Source organism: Engraulis encrasicolus, chromosome 16, assembly GCF_034702125.1.
Source record: "Engraulis encrasicolus isolate BLACKSEA-1 chromosome 16, IST_EnEncr_1.0, whole genome shotgun sequence".
Classification (NCBI taxonomy): Eukaryota; Metazoa; Chordata; class Actinopteri; order Clupeiformes; family Engraulidae; genus Engraulis; species Engraulis encrasicolus.
Window position 1 is genome coordinate 5,898,272 of NC_085872.1, and position 12,491 is coordinate 5,910,762.

The 12,491-nt window shown below is 40.4% G+C and overlaps 2 protein-coding genes across 2 annotated transcripts; both read left to right on the plus strand.

Moving 5' to 3' along the window:
- Positions 1-392: 392 nt before the first annotated feature.
- Positions 393-2,681, plus strand: si:dkey-30k22.5 (lecithin retinol acyltransferase family protein). Its single transcript, XM_063219849.1, has 2 exons — positions 393-950; positions 2,418-2,681. Exons 1-2 carry the CDS (start codon positions 393-395, stop codon positions 2,571-2,573), a joined length of 714 nt encoding a protein of 237 aa, XP_063075919.1. The 3' UTR covers positions 2,574-2,681.
- Positions 2,682-10,890: 8,209 nt separating this feature from the next.
- npy2r (neuropeptide Y receptor Y2) lies at positions 10,891-11,922 on the plus strand. Its single transcript, XM_063219850.1, has one exon. It carries the CDS (start codon positions 10,891-10,893, stop codon positions 11,920-11,922), a length of 1,032 nt encoding a protein of 343 aa, XP_063075920.1.
- The last annotated feature ends 569 nt before the right edge of the window (positions 11,923-12,491 follow it).

Sequence of the window (12,491 nt, forward strand, 5' to 3'; positions counted from 1 at the left end):
CATATGTTAATACTACATGTATTAATTATACAACTGAATACTAATCAATTAATCGAATGGTTGCATCCTATGACAGTAGGCCAATATTCAAGGCTTTATGCACACATTCCCTTCTGTGCCCCCCCCCCCCCCCGCCCCCCACCTGCAGTACCTCTGTGAGCCCCCCCCAGCCCCCACTTTGGGAACTGCTGCTTTAATGTAAAGGCAAAGAGGCTTGCACGACTCTGTGTTATGAAATAAACTCCCACCATTTACATGTGATGGAGTAAAGAGCTTTATTGGCCTGTTCATGTACTGTAGGAAGCAGGTGGCTGTTAAATCCTCCTGTGGTCCCTCCCATCTGGCCCTCCATAAAACAGCAGCATGTGTGTACCTACACGCCACACGCAAAGATGACACTCCGAGTCCTCCACCTACTTGCTCTGATCTTCATCTCAGCAAATGTAGAAGGTAACAAGAGCCAGAAGGCTCAAAGACAAGGGACCGAAAAGAAGAAAGGGGAAGATGAGGACTCTAAAAGGCCAAAGTATGACCTGTCCTTGTACAAGCCTGGCGATCTCTTTCAAGTCCCTAGGACCCTGTTTATCCACTTTGGCATCTACCTGGGAAACAACCGGGTGGCACACCTCATCCCTGACATCATACCCATGTTCACCTCCAACCAGGACCGTATTCGCAAGTGTGTGACTGACCTTCGACTCGTCACAGGGGTAATAGCTAAGAATGCAAGCGTGCGTGTGGACACAGTGGAGAACTTTGCCTATGGGGAAACGATTGAGATCAACACTATGGACCTGGTTTGCAGCCAGCCACCCCTGGATGGAGAGGAGATTGTTCGCCGAGCGGAGAAGCTGGTGGGGCCTGTGGCCTACAGCCTGCTGTGGTTCAACTGTGAACACTACGTCATGTACTGCCGCTACGGCACAGCCATCAGCTTTCAGACTTCCCAGGTAGAGAATGGGTGAGGTGGAGAAGGCTACACATTCATATTTAATTGCCAAAGTTATCGTCTAGATTAGAAAAAAGAATCCATCTCGTGAAGCATGTGTCTGAATCAGAAAAAAGAACTGATCATGAACTAAAATAACCAGCATAACTAACGTGATCACCTAACAAGTGAATGGTGTTCTGAAAAGCGTTATATTAATTAACTCTGTCAAGTCAACTGTACTTTATTGTCAAAAATCTATGTAACAGGGTTAGCACAGAAGTTTGAAATTGCATTTGACCAGCCTCCAGTGTGCAGTAAACATACATACAGTATAAGACATTGACACAAATGTACACACACACACACACACACACACACACACACACACACACACACACACACACACACACACACACACACACACACACACACACACACACACACACACACACACACACACACACACAGTGTGCAGTAAAAACTAACATCGGGCCTACATACTCTGTGTGACTGCAGCATTAGTGGCAACACAGGCCAGAGCATTTGAAGGTCAAAGTCACATGTGAGGGATCTACTGGTGTCAGGTGCTTACAGTAACTCAGCTGGTCTACTACACCTCAAAACATCCATGGGAGAACGGCACAAGCACAGACTATGGACTGTTGTCTTTAACACACGGGCAGTTGAATGCAGAGATGGTAAACATGAAGCATAAACATGAACCTATTTGGACTACACTGAGATTTTTCAAAGGTAAAATTAACTTAATCACATTACAGCTCTGAAGAAGTATTGCAATCAAACATTCAAAGAGGTGTATGACAAATCCCTAGGAGAATTCCATATGATGGATTTGTATACGGTATCTACTTTGTATAGACATATTCTTTTATAAAATAATGTATTTCAAACGAGTGGAAGTTAGGAAATGTCAAGAGAAAATGTCACACTGACCTTTACGGGAGCTATTTGAAAACAACAGAGCTAATAAGAAGTGCCCAGGAAGCCGCAAGAAAATAGAGAAACAATTTGCAACCATCAAGCACCATGATGGAAAGCAAATACAGTTAATCATTCACTAACTAAAATCCTAGAGGCATGAAGAATTCTTGTAAACTATAATGCAAATGTAGATGTCATCAATAACCTTCAGCAGACAAATTACTGTATATATGAACTATGAACACAAAGCTACCAACAAAGTGAGAGTAGCGCCATCTAGTGAGCAAAGGCATTAAAATGGTATGGTGTACGACACGACACCATTGAATGATATTTAAAGAACTTAAGACATTTTCATGGTAATTTGAGAGGTTTTTTTTTTTTTTTTTTTTTTTACAAAAGATTTGGTACAGCCCATGTGTTGTCTAATGAGAGGAAGCCTTAAATGGTCTGCATTGTGTCATTCTGCCATACTCATACTCTGAAGTGTATATGTGTCTGTTTCCTGCTAGTGTTCACCATGAAGCTGCTTGTGTTTCCCCAGTTCTGTCTATTGGTGAGGAAGATCTTCCTCAGCAGAAGGTGTTGCTACCTCACGGCCCTGGTCGGGATGGGCCTAATGTGCTGTGTGGAGACCATCACCCCACTCATGATCCTGTGCACCATCATCATCCCCTTCACCATATGGATGGCATCGTAGCATTTGGACACCTCTGCCTTTTTAGGCACTGGGTGAAAAGAACACTATGAGGGCATTTCACAAGCAGCCTTTGGTGCAAGTTAAACTATAATGGATTTCCACCACTTTCCTGTTAGTAATATACATTAAAGGGACACTGTGTGAGATCTTAAGTTGTTTATTTTCAGAATTTATGCTGCCCATTTACTAATGTTACCTTTTTCATGAATACTTACCACCAGCATCAAATTCTAAGTATTCATTATGATTGGAAAAATTGCATTTTTCATACATGAAAAGGGGGATCTTCTCCATGGTCTGCCATTTTGAATTTCCACAATCCAAAAAGCTGCAAAAATGACTGTACTTGGACCATACTATAAAATATTTGTTTAATACTTAGTAAACTTTCATGTAAAGATCAAATTTGGCAATAGGCAGCCCAACTTCAATAAGCAGCATAGTTGCAGCACCTTTTTTGACCATTTCCTGCACAGTGTCCCTTTAAACTATTTTCAGTATTTGATTTTGTTGGGTACCACAAAACGCAATGTTATTTGAAGTGTAAGTTATTTTTCTGCCATAAAGGAATTAAGCACGCACAATTCTCCAGAGATTACTTAAACAGCTTTATCGCTATGGACCAGAGGCAGCACAAACAGTCCTATTTGCAGTGTTATTTAACACTTATAGTTTAATTCCATACATGTGGTCTTGGTCAAACTTACTGCTTCTGTAAATTGTAATGTTTAACTGACTGTGGAATTCTAAGTTGAAAAGTTTGTACTTACAAAATGTCAACACATCACTTTTTGTATTCAGAAAATTGTGGCATGTCTGATATGTAGTTTCTGAGGTCAGTTTATACCTTCAATGAAATAGGTTGCTGTGGCAGACCAGCACTGTAAAATGTCTAATCATAAATTACACCACTACTCCCCTCTAACAGTAGTCACAAAAACAGACCTGTTTACACTGCACACAGGAGTTCAATACTCCTGAAGCACGTGATCACAACCCTGATCACACTCACACATAAGAGGTCAACCGGCAACCACATGGGAGCCCCTGTAGCTGTGCTGAGGAGTTTTTCATTCATCTTGTGGCGCACTTAAACCGTGGCACTGCACTGCTACCACCATACCCGTATTGCTGAGCGATGGAGGTCTGACCTATTGGTCTCTGTCATATGACCAGCTAACCTGCAGAAAGCCAACGGCTGCTGACCAACCTGTCACAAACAATCGGCAGGCGAAGTGAACATTCAACAGACATTAGCTACGTGTACATGACATTTTTTTTTCTATTCCAAATTAATAAATCAGAATTAAATAGTTCTGTCGAGTTTACTTTGATCTTTCATTTAATTCCAAATTGTGAAGTGTTAACATGACGGTTTTAATGATAAATTAAGCTTCATTCAGAATTAAAGTGAGTTCATTCTGAATGAAAAGTCTCGTGTAAATGAGGCCATTCTGCAGCTATTACCTGAGCCCTCTCCGGCAGGCTGACACCCCAGCCAGCCACTCTCAATAATGAAGACACAGGCCAGCCACCTCTTCACTAATGCACTTATAGACATGTGATAGAAGAACCTTGCCACACACTTCATGCACAAGCTGCTTGACTTCAGCTTTGAACACAGTAGAGTATTTTCCTGAAGCTGCAACTCTAATAAAAAAAAATCAGACCAAATATGGAGAGGATTCAGATGTATTTGTCTGTGTTTTATGCAGGTATTATGCTACTCAAAAGTAATATAGGCCTCCTGTAGTAGAGGTCTTCAAAGTGTATTTGTATTATATAAAGCTTTCACAAATATAAACTCTATACAAATACACTCTATGGGCACAAACACTGTGACAGAGTACATTTGCTTTCATGGGCTGTATTTCCACAGTGTTATTGAGCTCTTGAGACGAAATACAGCAGACAGTGTCACACATAGCAAGAAATGTGTGTGTGTGTGTGTGTGTGTGCGTGCGTATATGCGTGTGTGTGCGCGCATGCGTACGGTGTGTGTGGTGCATGTGTGCATCCATGTCCCTGCCTGGCTTTGTGAACAAAATGAACTGTGGGACTTGGGGAGTTATGACTTGGTGAAATTGTCCCCTGGAAAAGAGACAGTGAATTATTCCACTGCCGAGTCCTATTTGAGGGGATAACAGAAAGACCCCCTGAAAGGATGAGGGCAATTTCGACAGATGGATAGAGGGCATCTTTTGAGCAATCCTTGCAAATATGCAATTCTATCAAATAAAGGCATGCATGAACAGTTATTGATGGAATTTGCATTTTCCTTCTTGACAATTGATGGCACATGACATACACATGGGATTCATGTTGACTCACTGAATTTGTAGAACACAAGGGACAGAATCCTATATGAACAGCTTTACGGCGGAAAAAAAACAACCTTGTTTGCAACAGGATTGCATGCTAATTGCTTCCAAGCAATGCCACAATTGCAAGAGAACCATTAATGTCACACTACACAAGACACAAAAACCTTGACATCACCTAAAATAGACCACATAGATAGATCATATGCCAACCATCGGCCTACCAAGCACTGGCCATAAAATTAAAGTATGCTGCATCAGCCAAATTATGCCACAAACATATATCACCCATTACCGGCCGGATGCTGAACACTAAAACTAAAAAGAACATTTTATCTCGATATTGCAAATCTTGAATGGAATGAAATTAAGCCAACCATGAACTGAACCCAAATCTAATTATTTATTTGGACAACACAATAATCTTTGTCCTTTCAAGGGCATAGGTTTGAAAGATCAAGATAAAACAAAACATGTATTTAGAAAACTGTCATATCAAATACATACCTGTAGTATGCAATAGCTTTTTATTGGTCATGAATACCAATGTTTTGCATGGCACCTTCTTTTGTTTGTAAATGCCATGTGTGCTAGTCATATTGACAGAGCCAGATGTAGTGTGTAGGTCACAGTAGGATTTCAAGCTCTGTCACGGGCTAATGACACAGTCTCGTCGGTGCCCATGCAGGAACAGTGGGAGGTTTGCATGGAGATCGCATTGCTTGGGGAATTATTGATGTTGCTCCTCGACTCAACCCCACATGAAGTGTTCACAGGAAGTTCAATAAAGACTATTAAGGTTATAAAAAAGTAAGTCCAATAAAGAAACCCTTAATTTACTAACCAATAGAAGGTTCCTTGGTTCGATCAGAGGGTAATCATTTTCACTGAATCTAATAATAGGGCCTTGCTTGCCTGGAAATTGGATGGGCTGAGTAGCTGTAATGAAAATAAATGGGAAAAGTGCCATGCCATTCCATTGCCTTCACTTCTCTTCACTCCACTCACTATATGAATATTAATATACTCTGTATAACAGTAGCCCAATAATGCACGCTGTTCCATCAGTGGAACACTGTAATAGTCATTGAAAAGTTAACTACCATAGTACTGCACTATATAACACAGGGCCTTTAGTAATGCATTATGACTTGGCCATTTCCATTTTGGTCAAAGCAAATTTATAACACTGTGTTTTAACGGGTTAAATGTTGTGTTTGAGCCCTTGACATTAATTGTCCTAGACATATACCCAATATAAGTCTGATTGCTGTCCTATTAATCTGCTATTGATATAAAAGCTCTGGTGAACCACCATGTGCAACGGGACAATAAGGAGTGTTGTATTTGGATTTATTTGGTCCTTCATTCGGATGGGGCAGCAGAGAGGAGTAAATCTAACTGACTAGGCTGGTGTTCTATTAAAATTGAAGGGCCTTGAGGAATCTGCTACTCTGACACTGAACTGAATCAATGACACTTTTGATTACAGAGCTGCAATAAATACAAAGGAGTGCTGAAAAGTAGCCACTCCATCACATAAACAGCATACTGCGGCAACAAATCAGACTTCGGAGCTGTGTATCTGCTGACTACTACAGGTTCACAGACAGGTGGAAACGGTATTGCCTTTTTACCCATACATTACATCATATGCATATAATAGCAGTAACTGCTATATGTTTCACCACCCTTTATTCAAAAAGCAGAAAATTACCAGAACAAAACCATATAACTTATATAAGCTAATAAGGAAATATAGATAGGCCTACATGATGAGTCTCTGGCTCAGTATTTCAATACACCAATTCACTATACACTGCAGCTTAAATGGCATTTCAAGTAAAGAACATACATGCGAGAAAATAAAAGCATTTCCATACTTATTGTCATTATATGCAAGTCTCTTACTAATCTGAGATGTAATACTTACCTGTAGATATAATTATGATGTGATAAGAAAAGCTTGCTTCAACCACACTTCTAATCTACTAAAACACTGTAATGGTTATTCCAGATTAAACTGATTGCTCATTCCTGGGCTACATAGAAAGAAATGATATGAAAATGACAATTGGATTGGGAAATCTTTTTATTATTATTAAAAAAAGGTGCAACCTTGGAGGGCTGTGGTTATACATTTGTCATTATCAAGCAATTTGAAAAATTCTCTACAAGAAAACAAAAAGTTATTGTTTGGCCTGATTATCTTTGAAAATGTTTTCTTTCTTATAGCTCGTATGATCAACCTCTATGATAGATTATCATAATGGAGAAAAGCTGCCATTTGTTCTTGTGACTCTATTAAAAGTGTGTGCTTGGAGCTCTCTGACTGTAATGGAAGGTAATTGTGATGAATGGGAGTAGCATTGAGTCAGACAGAGTGCATCTCATCAGAGCTGAAGATGAGAGCTTGTGTGTCCAGTTATGTTCTGGAATACTAATAAGGTGGGTGAGAGAGAGCGAGAGAGAGAGAGAGAGAGAGAGAGAGAGAGAGAGAGAGAGAGAGAGAGAGAGAGAGAGAGAGAGAGAGAGAGAGAGAGAGAGAGAGAGAGAGAGAGATAGCCAGACAGACACAGAGAGAGAGAGACAGAGAGAGAGAGAGAGACAGAGAGAGAGAGAAGGAAAAATGATCTGCTACTGCTTTTAGATGTTAGTTGTGCGACAGTATTTTGTTTGTACTGCATAGTATTTACCTTTATCCATGTGATGACATACATACAGTATATTGACACATATTTTTGCATAATTTTTATTATGTTAACAAGGGCGGACCTTCTGGGGTACCATACTGGGGCTCTGACCGTTACACCAAAGAACCAGGCTCGCTGGTGTAGCAGTCAGAGCAGAGGGCACCCACAACCAGTGATGGACACTCAATGACACACACTCTTATGGCATTTTTAAGCTAGACCTGTGTGAACGGTACAAACCGCACCCAGACCCTTCGAAAGTGAACCGTACTGAGACCTTTGGTGACATCTCAGTGTGGCTCACTTAAAGGTCTGCTGTGTGAAAATGTCCTTAGTAGACCCTCCAGAGGCAAGGGTATTAATAACTCACTGCCTGGCAAGAGGCAAACATTTAAAGACATGAAGCATAATCAGGAATCCTAGATAGGCAGGGATGGGATTACAAGATTAAGTGGCATGAGCATTCAAGATCACTGTCAGATGTCAGCATATAACTTAAAGCAGCAATAACTAATCAGCAGCTCTTTCATTAATATAAAAATATATTTTTAAAGTAGTGCATTGTGCACAATCTATTAATGCAGAAATGCAATGTAAATAAAGTAATAAGATAATGACCACAAGGTTAAAAGACTGGTTGTCTGTCATTTGCTTTTTGATATACGGTGTAAGCTCATGTTTATAGGAGAAGAAAAAGCCAAGCAGCAAGCAAATAAATATATAAATAAATACAATTCACCTCTTCTTGAATGGAAAATCCATTGTGGCTTCTCTGTGTTTTCAAGGATTCAATTATTTTACATTATTCCCTGCTGTATTTGAATAAACACAGACCCACAGTGGCATTATGAATAAAGCATGATGTCATTACATGCACCGTTCAAAACAAATTAGCATGCTAATAGATTTCAAAGTACATGGAAAACAAGAGTAATAAATTATATGTAGCTAATTTCACTGACAGTTACAGAGAAGTTCCATCATCAGGTTTATTAATGCCAGAGCATTTCATAACTGCCAGATTTGTTTTATGATCATACAGTGACTGATTTTGACAATATACAGGGGCTTTGACTGAATGAACAAATGAATGAATGAAATGAAGGGAATTTGTTTTGCCCAAAGGAGCCATAGAACAAGCACTCGGATGTATAGACACAACAGTGCACAAAGACAAATCTTAACAAGTAGCCAGCGTAGGTTAAAATAAAATACTGGCAATGAAATAAAATAGGCCTACATTTAAAAAAAAAAAATACTATATACATGTATTATAGTTAAGTTAACCTACAATATCTGAACTTAATTGACTTAACAGTTTAATGCTTCTAGGCACAAAGGCTGTTAAACCTCTATTTGTAAGGTAGCTTGTTACCTGAGTCCTGTTACCTGAGGGGAGGGGAAGCATTCAGAGAATAGGGTGTGGGATGGATGGTCTAATATTTTCAAAGCCAAGTTAGCAGTGTAGAACTAATCATCAGAAATACGTTAATTAAACACGAGGGAACGAGAATAATCAATACTTGGCTATAGACGGTTAAATGTTTGTCATTTGCTGAGGTCTGACAGACTGCGGCAGCTCTTGCTTGAAATAGACAGCAGCTGGTTCCGAAGTTGATGTTTCTAAAGAGAGGACTTATTGATAGGCCAACAACACCCCAGTTGCAATCGCTGTCACATTCCCTGTTTTGCTGCCTGTGTACTCTTAAGATGAATCATAGGATACTCTGGACAGAAAAGCGCTTCTCCTGAAATCTGATGTTATAATGTATTTCTTATTTTTTCTTTTTCTTTCTTTGTATTGCTTTTAGTATATTCTAAATATACCAATTTAAAGTTGTCATGAGTAGATCCTGGAAATATGTCTGAAAACTCACTGCTTTGCTACAAGAGGGTTTGAATCCAAAAAGGAACCCTCCAGGACAGGAGAGCTGAAGGAAGCAAAGATACAGTATAGTAGACTGACCTTCACTTCATGACAAGGACGTCACCCAGGCAGGCAGCGTGCATACAGCAAACAGGATGAAGGGATTTGGGCATGTGAAGCAGACTGATCTATCAGCACGGCAAAATACTTCATGGCAAAGGTGACAAGACGAGAAAAACACAAGTCAATAGGGGCAGATGCAGAAGGCTATAAATTAACTTTTTTCATCACTCGCCAATTAGGACTGTAGTATGAAGTATGCTTCCTTTTCTACCAGCCAAAGTGAATTTTCAGCAGCATTTGGCTGGCTGTCCAGTGTTAATTTAGAGCCCTGGGCAGCTGGCCAGGTGGGTTTCACAATCTGACATGCGGCTGTTTTACACAAGATAAACTTAATTTAATTGTGAGACATCATGTGATCTCTGCCTTAATGGGAATACAATTAGGTCAAGGCACAATGATTATTAGACTTCATACATAAGCTGGACATTTCCTTTTGTGTCCCTGTTTCTTACAGCCCTTCTGATTACATCTCTCAGTGCTGTGAATTTTAACATAATTTGTGAGGAAGCATTGCAGAAATACAAAAATGTACATTACAGGTTTATAGTGTTTTTTTTCTAGCAGTATGGATTTGTCAAATGGTTTGATTCCTGTCTCAAGTTTACAAAGGGACAATTTTATGGATAACTTTGAATTAGGCTAGAGAGAGGTTGGGGGAGAGAGAGAGAGAGAGAGAGAGAGAGAGAGAGAGAGAGAGAGAGAGAGAGAGAGAGAGAGAGAGAGAGAGAGAGAGAGAGAGAGAGAGAGACTGTTGGGGGGTGCGACAAAGGTAGACCACCTCTCTTGCTGGCAGGTCATCACAGTCGCTCGTCCTCCTACGGCGCAGTGATTTGCGCACACGTATTCGGAGACGCGCACAAGTCCGAGATGGAGACAGGTCAGGCCAAAGAAAGCGCTTCACAACACCGCGTTTGCTAGTTAAAAAGCAAGTCCAAATGCAAAACAGCCTACCATGCTTAAATCATAAAGGCAAAGTCTGTGGGATGCGGTTCTATCCTGAGAAAAGTAAGTAGGCTATATTTGTTTTCATCTGCACGCTATTTCATTTAAATATAAAGTCAACTCAATTTAAAAAAATAAAAAAAAAGATGTGGAAGATGTAACCCTTTCTGCTGTCAATAGATAATTACTTTCTTCTCTACCAATATTCAAACAGTTGGTTACTTGCAGGCTGGGACGCCCGGAGAAGCATGACAACGTTTTGAGATAATGCCCTTCTTTGATAGGCATTACCATCCATTCCGGGGATGGATGCGAACGGCATAGGAAATGCCTCCCAAGAAGTCTTTTCCGATGTGGATACAAACACCACGATGGTTTCTACAACTCATCAGGATGACCACTTTATTCTAGAAGACAGTACCAAACTCATTGAAGTTCAAGTGGTGTTAATATTTGCCTACAGTGCCATAATTCTCTTTGGGTTGACGGGTAACTCTCTGGTACTATATGTAGTTTATAAGTTCAAAAACTTGCATACAGTGACCAACTTTTTTATTGTAAATCTGGCTGTGGCAGACCTATTAGTGAACACGTTGTGCCTACCATTCACATTAATGTACACGCTTTTCGGTGAGTGGAAGTTTGGTTGGGCAATGTGTTTTGTCTTACCTTATGCGCAAGGTCTGGCTGTGCATGTCTCTACCATAACAATGAATGTAATCGCGATGGATCGTTATCGCAGCATTGTGTACCACATGGAGACAAAGATGTCACGGGACATGTGCACAGTAGTAATAGTTTTAACCTGGGTCGCCAGTGCAGTGCTAGCTAGTCCACTTGCCATCTTTCGGGAGTATACATCCTTTGATCTGACTCCTGAGCAGTCTATACAGGTGTGCACGGAAGATTGGGCAGGTAGCGGCGTTGATGCAACAGTCTATAGCGTTGTCACCTTTTTACTACAATACGGCCTTCCACTTTCAATAATCACCTACGCATACGCTCGGATTTGGAATAAATTGCGTAGACATGTTAGTCCAGGGGCTGGTGGCCGAAACGACCGTCACAGACGACGCAAGAAAACTACGAAAATGCTGGTGGCTGTGGTTGTGGTGTTTGCGCTCAGCTGGCTACCTTTTCATTCGTTCCAACTGGCCGTGGACTTCAACAGCAGTATCGGCTCCATGAGAGACTTCAAACTCCTATACACTGTCTTTCACATAACGGCCATGTGCTCTACTTTCGCCAACCCCATTCTGTATGGCTGGATGAACCGAAACTATCGCAGCGCATTTGCTGCGGTGTGCAAGTGCATAACTGATGGTGCAGGCTCAGACATTGTTCGTGCCCCAGGAAGACCAGACAAAGTGGCGTGTCTGCATACACACGTAACAAATGTTTGAAAAGAGGTTTATGAATAAAAAAAATATAAGGGCATCAATCCAAGTTGGGGAAAAAGCACATTTTGCATGCGGAATATTGCCCAGTTATTAAAAGTTATTAAAAGTTTTGGTCATCTGGTGTAAATGTTTTCATCAAATAGTGGTAATGGTTAGCGCGTGTCTTCCCGGTATAAGTGTTGTTCTATGTCCTGTAGGCCTACGCTAGACATTGATATAGCTGGGTTTTGTGCACACTGTGGCACAAGAGAGGATGCGTAAACATAGACCGCCAATTTTCAATTCATTGCTTCCAGTGGTGTAGTCTACTTTTTATGGTGGGTATATTTGAGCATTTTTGGGTATACTGTATATTTGTGCTATTCTAGGTAATGGATCAATCAATTTTAAGTGGGTATACTGAAATCCCTGATATTTTGAAGTAGGTATACTCCGTATACCTGCGTTCTACATAGACTACACCACTGATTTGTTTCCATATCTACTTGTCTTTGTCTACAGTCAAACATAGTAAGTCAATATCCTATAGCCTGTATGTTATGATGTGACTGTAAACAAGACCATTTTAAGTG